This window comes from Dermacentor silvarum, chromosome 2 (assembly GCF_013339745.2).
Source record: "Dermacentor silvarum isolate Dsil-2018 chromosome 2, BIME_Dsil_1.4, whole genome shotgun sequence".
Lineage (NCBI taxonomy): Eukaryota > Metazoa > Arthropoda > Arachnida > Ixodida > Ixodidae > Dermacentor > Dermacentor silvarum.
The window spans coordinates 251,383,289-251,395,988 of NC_051155.1; the positions used below are offsets into that span (position 1 = coordinate 251,383,289).

At 41.4% G+C, this 12,700-nt stretch overlaps 3 protein-coding genes across 7 annotated transcripts in view; 2 read left to right on the plus strand and 1 right to left on the minus strand.

Moving 5' to 3' along the window:
- The window catches only part of LOC119443145 (band 4.1-like protein 4), a 132,835-nt gene extending 130,446 nt beyond the window's left edge, over positions 1 to 2,389 (plus strand). For 3 of the 4 annotated variants that reach the window (XM_037708304.2, XM_037708305.2, XM_049662591.1), the window contains 2 exons: positions 580 to 694; positions 1,555 to 2,389. In XM_037708304.2, coding sequence (XP_037564232.1) covers positions 580 to 694; positions 1,555 to 1,665 — 226 coding nt within the window. In that variant the 3' untranslated portion in view covers positions 1,666 to 2,389. Of the gene's footprint in view, positions 1 to 579; positions 719 to 1,554 lie in introns of all 4 variants that reach the window. The other variant, XM_037708306.2, reaches the window with a different exon arrangement.
- Positions 2,390 to 4,204: 1,815 nt separating this feature from the next.
- On the minus strand, positions 4,205 to 4,848 carry LOC119443149 (DNA-directed RNA polymerases I, II, and III subunit RPABC2). The gene has a single exon (XM_037708309.2). It carries the CDS (start codon positions 4,674 to 4,676, stop codon positions 4,287 to 4,289), a length of 390 nt encoding a protein of 129 aa, XP_037564237.1. The 5' UTR covers positions 4,677 to 4,848; the 3' UTR covers positions 4,205 to 4,286.
- Positions 4,849 to 5,081: 233 nt separating this feature from the next.
- LOC119443146 (ATP-dependent Clp protease ATP-binding subunit clpX-like, mitochondrial) overlaps positions 5,082 to 12,700 on the plus strand; it is a 57,432-nt gene continuing 49,813 nt past the window's right edge. The window contains exons 1-3 of one of the 2 annotated variants that reach the window (XM_049662609.1): positions 5,082 to 5,336; positions 7,460 to 7,528; positions 9,657 to 9,935. In XM_049662609.1, the coding sequence (XP_049518566.1) occupies positions 7,465 to 7,528; positions 9,657 to 9,935 (343 nt within the window). In that variant the 5' untranslated portion in view covers positions 5,082 to 5,336; positions 7,460 to 7,464. The remainder of the gene's footprint in view (positions 5,337 to 7,459; positions 7,529 to 9,656; positions 9,936 to 12,700) is intronic. The other variant, XM_037708307.2, reaches the window with a different exon arrangement.

Consider the following 12,700-nt stretch of genomic DNA (forward strand, 5'->3'; position numbering starts at 1 on the left):
TATGCTAAAAAAAAGAAAAGAACTTGGCCGACAAAAAGTTGGGCATTATATAAGAATTCTACACTATGCCACATGGTGATTAGTAGAGACTGTTCAATTTTTCTGAGCAGAAGAATAAAAGCTTAAGATTTAAGTCTGTTAAAAGCAGAATTAGCATCTGTGTGCTGAACAGAGTGCATCACACAATGTGGGAAATACATGTGCGCAGAGTATAATGTAGACGTCAATAAAACTTACAGAAAAAGCAGGTTTTGCCAATGGAAGTACAATGAAGCAAGGCTACCACTTGTGGCTCTGCTGTGCACAGCTACCATACATCATTGTCAAGACACAGCTGGAGGATATTGTTGAAGTTCTGCTATACATTCACTGTTGCTTTCCTGAAGAGTACCTTTGAGACAATATGCACGTATAGTGGACTTGCATACAAAACATGATTTGTGTCCCTTGGTAATAAATATACCTGTATGTGCACATCAGATATGTTCAGTGCCAAGTGCCCATATGGCATCATTAAATTGTGCTTTCTGATTATGTAGCTGCTTGTAAAAGGCCAACTCTTGTCTCCCCCTCTTTCAGGTTTGGCAGCTCCGAGGAAGAGACGGCGAGTGCCTCGCATGAGCCACTGCCACCAGTGACCAGCAGTGGGCCACGCGTCACTTTCCAGACTCCAACAGTGGCCACTTACTCTAGGGTCGGTCTCTTCTGAGTTACGGGTGTGCGTGTCATTGACTCCATCTACTTTGTTTGCCATTCCTGCAATGTGCTCATGTGCAGCTTTAGTATCTTCCAACTAGACTTGTGCGAGCTTTTTTTGTCAACATATCCCTTTGTGCAGCATTTCAAAAGTATAAGACAGTGTGCAAGGCAATAGAAATAATTTTCTTTACGATGGTGCATTAGGAGAGTGGCAATGTGACAGTTTCGCGTTATTCTTTAAACCCCAAAGTTGTATACATTAGCACTTTAATCCACATATTCATTTAGAGTTGGAACATTTTATTATGAGTCAGGACTTTTGAGAACTGTGAAAAATCTGACCCGGCAGATGCTTGCTTATGCACTCCTAGATTTACCTGCCTTGGAGGGTCAATGGCTACGGCATTTTGCTGCGGAGCACGAAGTTTGATTCCCGGCCAGAAACTCTTGTGTTTAGATTCAACTCTAGGCGATTGCAATTAGTGCAGACCGCCCTAATACGACATCCCCCATTGTCCACTGTGTAGTTTCGGGATGTTAAACACCACGAGTTGAATTTATTCCTAGTTTTGCCTGCAATTGATGAAAATTTGATAGTAATGTAAGCAGTGTGCATTGACATTATTATTTATGTTTTTCTTTTTGCAAGAAGAAACACATAAAATCTATGAAACAATTAAAAGCTTCATGTCATACTTCTGTCACCTTGCCATGTGTCTGCAATGTTTTATTATCAGAAAAGGGATTCCAAACATCTTAGAGCTGTGAGTTACACTTTGACCATCAATTTATTGTGCAGAGAGCATTATTTTTTATAAACCTGTTAACAAGCCCTCTTTTATGTTACTCTCACAGGTTTATTCTTCTTCACCATCTTGGAATGCTTGGAGCCCAAAGGCAAGCACCGGTGACACAATTCCAAAGAGCCCACTTTCTGGGTGCCATGAAATGAGTACCGAATTGTGATACATGGCCCTAAGTGGAGGCTGGAGCACTGGTTTCCAATCTACTCAGTGAATGCAAAGAAAAGCATACTGCCAGACGATGGAAGTCTCTTACAACTGCATTTGGGATTGCGGTTAAAGAACATGAAACCATCACAATAAGTTTAGGCTGCCACAAGTGCTGCAAGCACATTTCGCAGTAATTTTTGGTTGCTTTGGCTACATTAAAAATGAGCATGAGCTGTTTAAATGCACTAAAAGCAGCAAGTTTGTTGTGGGATTTAAGCTGGTAAACACATTTAGGTGTTCACGCCACTAAGTGTACATCTAAATTATGTTGGAACCCTGTTTCACTAGTGAGTTGTGCGCCTTAAACATGAAATTTAAGGCTCACTAACTTTACTGGTCTACCAATTTTAGGCGATATACTAACAAGTTGTTGACTGGGGTATGGATTTATACAGAAAGGTAAGCCTTCTGCCATAGCCAGTCAAAGGTTTAACCGCAATTCAAGCGAGTTATTGAAATGCAGTGCGAAACGAGACTACTGCTAATGGCTTAAATGCCAAATTCTGGTATGAGCATAATCAGTATGCACTGCTGCCATGTTTGAAATGAATGCTGTTCATTGTTGTATGTATTGTAATATAAAAATATGTGCTGCAATGTATTCAAGGTGCAATGCTTGTGTGGCTTATAATATGTATCTATGTCCGAGAACAAATAAATTACTTCTTGCAAACTGGTGTGTTGCATCTCTTTTACAGAGATCGGCAAGGACACCAGCATATCCTAACCTACAGCTACCAACAATCTATGCAATGATTACAGATAGCATACCCGGAATGGCAAAGAATGTTGCTCCCTTTGTGGCAGCAGAACAGTGCGCTATAGGTTCCGAACCAGCTACGCAGGATACACCTCTACCACACAAGTGCACTATTTTCAACGTCTGGTGTTTGTGATGGCTTTAGCCACCTCTCTCTCAGTTTACCATGCTCATGAACTGGAACACTGAAATTAATAAACAAAACAAGTTATTTAACATGTAATACCCTAGCTTCAATATCCAGCCGCCTACTGTAACCCCCCCCTTATGGTTGTGAAGAAGAGGCACTATTTTATGCAGCCCTTTTGGGCGCACGACTCAGCGCCTTGGGTAGGGTGCGGGGGATGTGAAGGATAAAGAAAAGAGAAAGATGCATGAAGTGGTGAACAGCAGGGTGAAGAAAGGAGGGGGGAAGGGTGGCGCTTGCTCGATAGTTGGTGCTACTTTCAAATCACTCGAAAAGGGGGGCGCTTGCACGGGTAGGGGCACTTGCTCGGAATTTTACAGTAATATGTCGCATCAATATCCTGCACCTAATATGCAGAAGATAGCAAACGTGCCATATTATTAGGCTTGCAAACATTGCAATAGTTGAGCACAAACGCAAATAACAGAACAGGCAGGCAACTTCCGCCCAAAGGGGAACAATGTCTGCCTCCCAGCTCTGGACAGAAGGGAAAGAAAAAAATGAAAAAGAACAAACCTGCAAGGACAAAGACAGGCCATCTGTGCCAAGGAGCTGTATATGGCACGATAAGTGCTAATTTTGAATTAATGTAATAACGGAGCAAACTTGGACAAAGCCACAGCTAGAACAAGATGAGATGAACGTGCAAGCTTGTAGGGCTGCAAGTTTCCGAGACATGGTACATACACGAAATTTTCCAGACGGAATATACTTAAAAGAAATCTAGGTCTAGGCCCTTGACAAATTTGCTATTAGTGCGCACTGAGAGGCTAGATGAACAAAAATAGGTTTTACCAAAGAATGCGAGTTGACAGAATTGGACCATGGATGACATTTGCTTAAATGTCTTGTCGCTACAACGAAGCACCACACTGGATGTTGGATTACAAACAAGAGTACCAAAGGTAATTAATTGAAGGTAAATACATCTGTGGTAGTTTCAGTGGCAAATTCATGACTGTGCTTACAAACAAGAACACTGAAGGTGTAAATAGCACATTTTACTTATTCATGGCAGGGGCAAAAGTGAATTAAAGTTTCATTCTAATAACAAATCAGTAGCTCGTCAAGTCAGCAATGCTGCACATAATAAAATCTGATGGTTATTATAGTTACTGATTACTTCCTACCAGCGGTAGATAATGCTATGTCTTTAAAATATTCTAGTACTGCAGTCGACTTTGTATACGCTAGCTCATTCATGGAATGTAAATGGCTCGGCTTTGACTTGGCACACAATTTAATCACACAGAAACGGTGGATCGCCTACTTCAAAAGCAACATGAGACAGTCAACAATATTGGCAGGACAGATCACAGTATCTTCTGGCAGCACAATCCTTTTGAAAAAAAGGTAAAACAGTGAATATCAAGGAAAAGCTCAAGCCAAATGTATAGACCGGATTCTGCATTATGTCCTTCTTTTATTGAAAATTTAGGCTTTCTGCGGGCACATGAAGCTACAAACAACATATGGCTTCTTGTACCTTCAAGCGCTTAATCGGGAGACGTTAGGTTAACGAATACGCAATCGAAATCGTTAACATTGTTCTCATTTTCTAATTGTCAGAATTTGATAAGATGACAACCGCATTTTTTCGATGACAATGGCAAGGCAGGCCTCAGCCTCAATCCGTGATGATGAGTTCGTCGATCCCCCAGTCTTCATAACTTCCATCAGGAAGGTACCTACGAATGATGATGGGGATCTTGCGGGCCTTGAGTTCCTTCATGGCGATCTGCAAAGGGTCAGTCTCGCCTTCTAATTCCACCATCACAGGCGCGCACATGGCAATCTGTAACGCTCGTGTCCCCAACACTCTCGCTCTCTCATACTTGGTCATGTACATGGTGGTGATGCGCTTCTGGTTCTGCTGCGGCTGGCCGTCTGATGCTTGAAGGAGCTCGATGTTCTCCTCATCGTTTTGGTCAATCTCGTCGAGGTTTTCATCCTCCTCGACGTCGTCAAAGTCGTCGGCGCCGCCAACGTCGTCACCATCGAACTCGTCGTCGGCCATTTCTAAAACTCAACTGATGGCACACTTCGTAAGTCGTCGAATGCAAAAGCAAATGGCCAGCCGTAGAACCAGTAGGGTGGCTATCAGCGGTTTCAGGGTTTTTACTATTAATCACAGGTAACACAGGTGAAGCTGACAGCCATTTGGCTACAGTGGCTCTACTTTTGGCTGTAGATTGTTCTTGTTTTGTCTCCAAGCAAGATTCACCAAAAAATGTTATTTCAAAACGCGCTGGCGCAACTTGCTGCTTTACACCATCAAAAGTGATTTGTATGTGCATAAAATAAAATAAGGCTATTATTGTGTATATAAACTTTGTATACAATATTTCGTTTATTTATGTTAATGAATGTGACGTAATTATATTGTCAAAGTGGCTTAAACCTCTTGACATGTGGCGTCCTCCCCTGGTGTAAAAAAGAACTAAAGGCACCTGACATTTTGTTCAGTAGGCCGACCGAAAATGAATGCTTTTAGAACTAGATTCCCGGTTTACTTTCACTGACGCGAGTTGTGCAACGCTAAGAGAAAGTGTGCTATTGTGCTAACGGTCCAGTTTCATGCTTGGCGAACGTTTCGTACGTGCAAGAGACCTTTTGTTCAACCGTGAGTTTAAGAGCAACTTTGACGAGTAGCAACATTTTCACTGCGGCAACTGAGGTAAGGTTTTCATCAATCGCGCTGCATGCGCTAGTTTATGCACACTCTGTCTTAAACACGAGCGACAACTTGTCTGAGCCTTGGTTTAGGTTTTGGTTGGTATGCCGCACCTTCAAGGCCATTCGCTGATAGCCAGTGCTGTATGTAGCATGACTAGATGCTCCAGCTTGCACCGTCATTCTAGCATTGCTGTTGCTTTCGTCGTAGTTGTTTACATCCTGATTTTGCTAATGGCACCTTGCAGCGACATTCAGATCGCCGCAGCCTGGTTGTATCTGGGCGGTTTCCACTGTCTTCTGCTGTTGCTGCGCGAACAGCTTTGCAAGTCACGCGGCATGGGATATCGTGTTCGCCTCTTTTACATACGTTTGTCTCCCACGTTCTGTCACGATGGTTTGGTGAATTTTCTTAAATACATGACAGCCAACGCGTCTAGTACGTTGCATTCTTTATCAACAACTGCATATAACGCTTTCATCCAATCAGACAATTATTCCGCAAGTTCTAACGCTTGCGCGTCTTATTATTATTTTTTGCTAAAGCCTAGGCAGCGACGCATACCACCCTTCATTGCTTCGTGCATTTGTATTCATCGCGATGGGTTCCATACAGCATCTGCGTGTTTCCTTCGTAACCGATTATGTTCGCTTATCGGTGCGTTATTCCGTATTCATTCCTTGCATGCTCTAAAGCCGGTGAGGTTCCTGAAGTGCGGGTGTCACTAGGCGCATAGTGCTCCAAATTTGTTAGTTTATAAGGGGGCTGGCAGATTTCCTCTGCAGTGAATAATTTGTGAATAATATATATATATATATATATATATATATATATATATATATATATATATATATATTACTTATTCTTATTCCTTATATCATTCTATAAACAATACAGTGTTACCTCATGTTTCTTCATACACTTACTTGGGAATAAGTAATTCCTTCCCTCTCTTGGAAGGAGCACATGACAACCATTTATGGTAAGGCATCTAAAACACGGCTCTTTGTGGTGTAACTTGTGTCATTATAACTCTAACGTACACGTAAATTAGCCTATATAACTTTCATTCGTCCACAACTAGAATTCACCTCAGTAGTCTGGTCACCTCATCAGAAGATCCTCGTTAACAAGATAGATTCAATCCAAAATAGGGCCGCCTGATTTATATAATCTAACTACGACCACCAGTTCAGCGTTACTAAAATTAAAGAACTTGACCTCCAGCTGGTGGATACCCGTTGTTCGGTCTCACTTTTATGTCTACTGCGTAAAATACGTTCATATCCTACCGTCCCGTCGCTTACCAATTCACCCTCCCACGTGCATATCGCGACGTCTACATAATAACCTGAGCATCAAACGTATTTTCGGAAGGACTCAAGCTTTTAATTCATCTGCACTACCACGCGCCATTGCACTTTGGAATGATCTTCCCAAAGCCATCGTCGCGATCACTGACTTTAACCATTTTCATGAAGAACTAAGCAGATATTTTAATATTGCATTGCATACTGAATAGGTCTGTATAACACATTGCTGACACTCCTGTGCTTTGTTTAATTGTTGTCTGCTTACATAACTCTGTTCATTGCTCTGTGCCCCCCTCACTCAATGCTTCTTTGGAAGCCCTGTGATGCATTCTAAATAAATAAATAAATAAATAAATAAATTAGAAGGCACAACTTGTTTCTTTTGAGTTCATTAGCTTGAAGGTCGATAACGGAGTTGATTGCATTGTGGGGAATGAAAAGCATTTTGCCTTTACACAACATCACTTGTAATTAAGTAATAACCATATATAAAACGACAAATTGCTTCGATAAGTTTCATTGCAAGCATGTTTACTCACTTGAGAGCTTGCCGCCTCACTATTTTTGCTCTATCCAATGGGGGCCAGCCAACACAACAGTGAGTCAGTGAGACCTGCGGAAGGATTTTTGTACGTACATTTCATTTTATTATTGTTGTAAGAAAAGGGGTATTAAAGTCATCTAGATTGATTTATTTAGTGTTCTTTGAAATTGGTGCCCGTAAGTGCTGTTAGAACTTTGTTCATTGTTTGCGTCATGCCACCATCTGTGTTTTCAAGTAATCTTCTTAAGTGTTACTTTATCTCTTAACAGAGAAAATGTCAGCGATACGTTGTGCAGTCAGCCCAACAAGGTCAATCTTCTTGAGGAAAGTTGCCAAGAGTGAGTGTTGATCGCTTTGAGTTTATAAATTCCTTTCCTATGTGTCATACCAGTCATGATAACAATCATTAAAGGTATGGTCAATTGTTCACACACTGGCAAATCCAGAGGGTAGTGGAGCCCCACGTGCCAGCTAATATGGAACATGCAATGCACCCTCCTTCCCTTTCTTCTTGTTCTCTGTATTTGTTGATGGGGACCTCGGAGGCTATCTTGGATCACACTAGTAGCAAAACGAAATTGCCCTCTTCGTATGAATGTGACATGCTGAAGCTTTTACATGTAATGATTGAAATGCAAGTGTGTGCAGTAGATGTCTCTTAATTTTGTCTCATTGGGAGTTGCACAATTTTTCATATTGTCTAAAGATTGAATCAAACTACGGCTGGGCTTTGATTAAAAAATTTAATTAATTAATTGGGTTCGTGAACTTGCATACATGTTCCATTTGAACAGAAGGTTACTTTTGAGATCACGTCAGTGACACCTTATATGACTGCACATATCAAGCACATCAGTCTCACTAAATCATGACTTGAGCTGTATGCCCACTTGTTCTGCTAGCTGGAAGTGCATCTAGCGTGGGTTCCTGAGGGAAGCACAGGCGCCCTTCTCGTCGGAACAATGTAACTCAATCTTTACTTCCCTTCCTTGTTGTGGAACTAGCAGAGTGGCCACTTCGGGGCTAATGCTTGCCTTATTTTGCACATATGACCTCACCCAATTAATCATGATTAAAAAAAAGGATATTAACGAAGTATTAATCATAAGGTTGATTTATCAATTGCCCAAACCTAAATTAATTTTTTTCCCAGGATTTTCTTTAAATACTTTCTTGTATCTACTTGAAATAGTACTTAATATATTTGGAGCAGTGATGAATGCCTCTAGGTCATTTGTCTTGTGTTTTTTTAGTTTTTGGGGTGCATGTTCTGGAATATTGCTCTGCAGTTCATGGCCCCAAGCAGATTCAAGCTTCAGATTGTAGATAACAGACTTCAGATAACAAGATTGTACTTGTAGTGGTGTGTAGAACTACCAAAATGGGCCTGCCCATCATTACAAGCAATTACACTGGTTATTAACTCTAGGTAGCTCTTGGACAGAGGTACCTGTTGCAGTACATGTCAGGCGAGTTGGTGGGAGTTGTTCATGTTAACCTCAGCGCAATGTATATAAATAAGTGCACTGTTTTTCATTTTTGTATTTACCTGTGTTGTGCTAAACTAAATGTGCACCTGCTGCTGTTATGCCAGCATGCTGCATACTTTGCCACTTTTTCATCTGAAAGTTTTACTGGATGGTAGGCCAATACCTCTCATTGTAGTTGTACTATAGATTTTGTGAAAATAGCTAGTTTAGCTGCTTGTGCATTAGTTGAATTTTTGGTAATTAGGTGATTTCAAAAGTAGGTAGCTCTATTAACAAAATAGGTAAATTGGCACTACTGAAGGAAACGGTTGAAATGATAGTAAGTAAGGTGCCATGGTGACCTTCCCAACAGAGTCGCGACAGGCATGCACTTTATTTTCACCAACTTATCCAAACGTGTAACCTTGTGACCTAAGAATCGGTATGGTGCAGTCACTGCTGCTGTTATCTTATGAATCTTGCCCAACGTGTTTCTCGACCTGTGTTTGTAGCAGGATAAGTACTCTGAAAGGTGATCCCCTTATTCACTGAATTACTGTCTTGCAGGTGCTGTTTAATGAGGTTGATACACTTTAATGAATCAGAGCTGAATGTTTCATCAAGTGTAATACTGGTGTCACATGGCCACTTTCGATCGCTATCAAGCCTGATCTGGATCAAACTTCTCCTCCGCGATTGGGTTCCTTCTGCAGATTGAGCAAAGAAGCCAATCGCAATTAAGAAATTTGATCTGGATCAGGTTCGATTGCGATCAAAAGTGCACCATTTGACACCTGTATACCTAATACGAAAAGAGATGTTTTCATGGCAAGTTACTTGCTTTGTTTGAGTGCACTCTCTGCTTGCTAATCTGGACCATTTTTTCACTTATGCCATATCATTTAATGGCTTAACAGATTTGTGGACTCTGTTATTCAGGTTAGCTTTGTGCTAACCAAATTTGTGAAAGGGTTGCACTGTTATCTTGGTTGTGAAGGTCAACAGAGTACAGCGTCGCTGCAGAGAGTGTTGCCAATTGGCCAATTCTCTGGAAGCCGGTGCCTTTTGGTCGCCACACTACGCACTGCTGTCGGAGGTGGCAACAATGGGAGTGGCGATGATGACATGGGACTTCGTGGAGGTGGCTCTGGAGTGGACAAAGGATCTGGTGGAAACAGTGGAGTACGAGGAAGTGGAGGTGGTGGAAGCCGTGGAGATGGACACCTCTGTTGCCCCAAGTGCGGCAATCCATGCACCCATGTGGAAACATTCGTCTGTGAGTGCCCCTTCTTAGTCCTTCCTTTACAAAATTGAAAATGCTGCTTTGTGTTGTTTTACATTTGGTGTACAATTCATTTAACTGTTGTTTAACATCCCAAGACTGCACAGTGGGTTATGAGGGACACCGCAGTGGAGGGCCCCAGAATATCACAAACATCAATGGTGGCATGATGAGGGCTGCTTTGGCTGAGCTGGAATTTTCTTGCTGTGTGTCACTGCTATTCTTGGGACACACATCATGTCACTTCCGATGCGGCTTTGACCTCACAAAAATTGTTTTGTAAAGATACTTTTCAGAAAATCAAACATTCGGTATGTGTAGGTTAGTTACTGCGTAGTTTCAAAGCCTTTTGCTAAAAACCGCTAGTGTTAGCCTAACGGAAATTAGTTTCATCATTGAAGGTGGGGAAATGTTTTCCGGAGCTAGCGAAAAATACTTTTTTTTGCATCCCCTTATCTGCAATGGCAACGCTACTAGAAGCTACGATTTTGGTCTTCCCAATGGAAAGCGTATTTTCCTTGTCTTGAACAATTGCCACCTGTACTTGTTCTTCCAGACAAAAACAAACACATAAGAAGCTGAAGTTTTGACTTTTTCAAAAAAAGATATCAGCAGTCACTTGTGATCAGATTTCAGCATAGACGTTTTACTCTCATGACAGGGTAGCCAGAAAGAATGCTTTCTGTGAAAAGAAAGCTTCAGAGGCTGTTTGAACTGAAGGCCAGGCATTGCTATTTGAGGTGCACAGTCCTGTTGCCTCCAACTGTTGTAAAATTTGAGCAACAAATCTTCTTTAAACTGTTTTTATGGTAGATGTAATAGCATGAACTGAGACAACCACAAAGAAATACAAAAAAGACTAGTCCATTCAGATCATACAGGTGATTTATTTGTGATGCCCCCCCCCCCCCCCCTTTTTTTTTATTAGGCTCCCTAAACTACACTGCAGAGCATGACATTCTATATTTTTCTTGTTGGCTATTCCTGCATTCAGGATGTGTCCATTTATTCACAGCCCATAGTGTTCATTGCAGGTGTGTTGTAAAATATGAATATTAAAAGTAATTTGCAAATAAAAAATATTGTATGTTAAGGCCCCAGCCATACATTCGCAAGCACACAGCACATTTGGTCTACGTTCCATCGCATTTTACCAGTTCTCTAGGCTATCCACGATGTTTAAAGAAGAAAAGAAGTGTACATACATATTTTTGAAGCATAAATTACATATTTATGTACACATTGCAGAAGCATTATTAGCACCTCTGCAAATTTTCACCAACATCTATGAAGAAATAAACAAGTTCATGTTAACAGCTCAATGACCCTCCTCTAAGCTGTCACAAACCCTTTCCTTTTGCAAGTCATTCAGAGATAAAAGCACACACGTGAAGCCAGGTTTGATTGGTTGCTTGGGCCATTACTACTAAATCTATATTTCAATCGGCCAGGTTTGCATCATAGCAGAATTCGTACACCTCTTTGAAATCCTAGAAAACCCTTGAATTAGGAGAAAACAGATTCAAGGGCCCTTAAAACTCTTGGAAAATAAATGTGCTCTTTGAATTCCTTGAGAACCTGGGTTGGAGGCAAATTTTGAGCATTCAAAGTTACAAACTCTGCATAAGGGTTATGCTATGGCCACTATCTATCGGGAAACAATCATAGATATTTTCTTTTCAGAGTGTAGCTAAATGATTGCAATGTGACATGTCCACAGCCACCTACGACAGGTTTGTTTAAATCATCGCTGCCATCGTGGAGCTAGATAAAGCCAGATTATGTGAACAAGCTGTGCCACTGTTCGTGGTGTTTGTTCTTTCACACGATAGTGATCATGGGTCCATTTTTGAGCCCTAGGTTCTAAAAATCTTTGCCGGAAAGTAAGTTTTAGCAATTTGGCTTTAACATGACGAGTATCTTAATTTGACTCAAGTTGGACACTACTAACCACCATGCCAGAAAGCGATTGATGTCATTACAGTGGGAAAATCAACTTTGAAGAACGTCTCCTTGAAGCATTTGTCCAAGTCAGCAGCTGCGTAGATGCAATAAATTGCCGCTGAGAAAGAGATTTCACAATTTTTTAGTGTATGTGTACTAATAAGCTTTGTTTCCTCTGCTGTAAGCACATACCCAGTGACCCGAGTTGGTCCGATGGTTGGTTTCGAACCCTGTTCCCACAGCAGCCAGATGCTCTGGACTAACCAGTGAGTGACCCAAGTTGGCGGAAAACAGATAGGCAGAAAGTCCCCTAAATGTGCATGAAGTTTCCAAAGAATGCTAATTGCATTAAGAGAGTACTAAGACATGGGTGTATGGGACATATTACCGCATTTACTCGCAAATAGGTCGAATAGGAATATAGGTTGACCCCTGAACTCGCCGAGTCATAAAAAAGAATAATGGGAATATAGGTTGACCCATTTCATTTTTTCTAAATGATAAACTTTGAACATGAGACTCCTTTATCTGCTGTAAGCTTGGCTACTAAATCTCGCTAGCCGATGCCACAAGCTGCATCCTCATTGGAACTGCCAGAGGAGTCGCCCTCGGATGCTTCGCAGGCGTCCTTGGCACCTCAAACATCATCGCCCTTTGTGCCATCGAGTGCATTGGATATGCAGCATTTTTTAAAGCCAGTTGGGATAATCTCCATAGTGGCTTTACAGCGGGCACAATGAAGGAGCTCCGTCAGCTTGCTATTTTTGCTAGATTTGTTCACGAATATAGGTCGATAACTCATGTTCAGCAGCAGT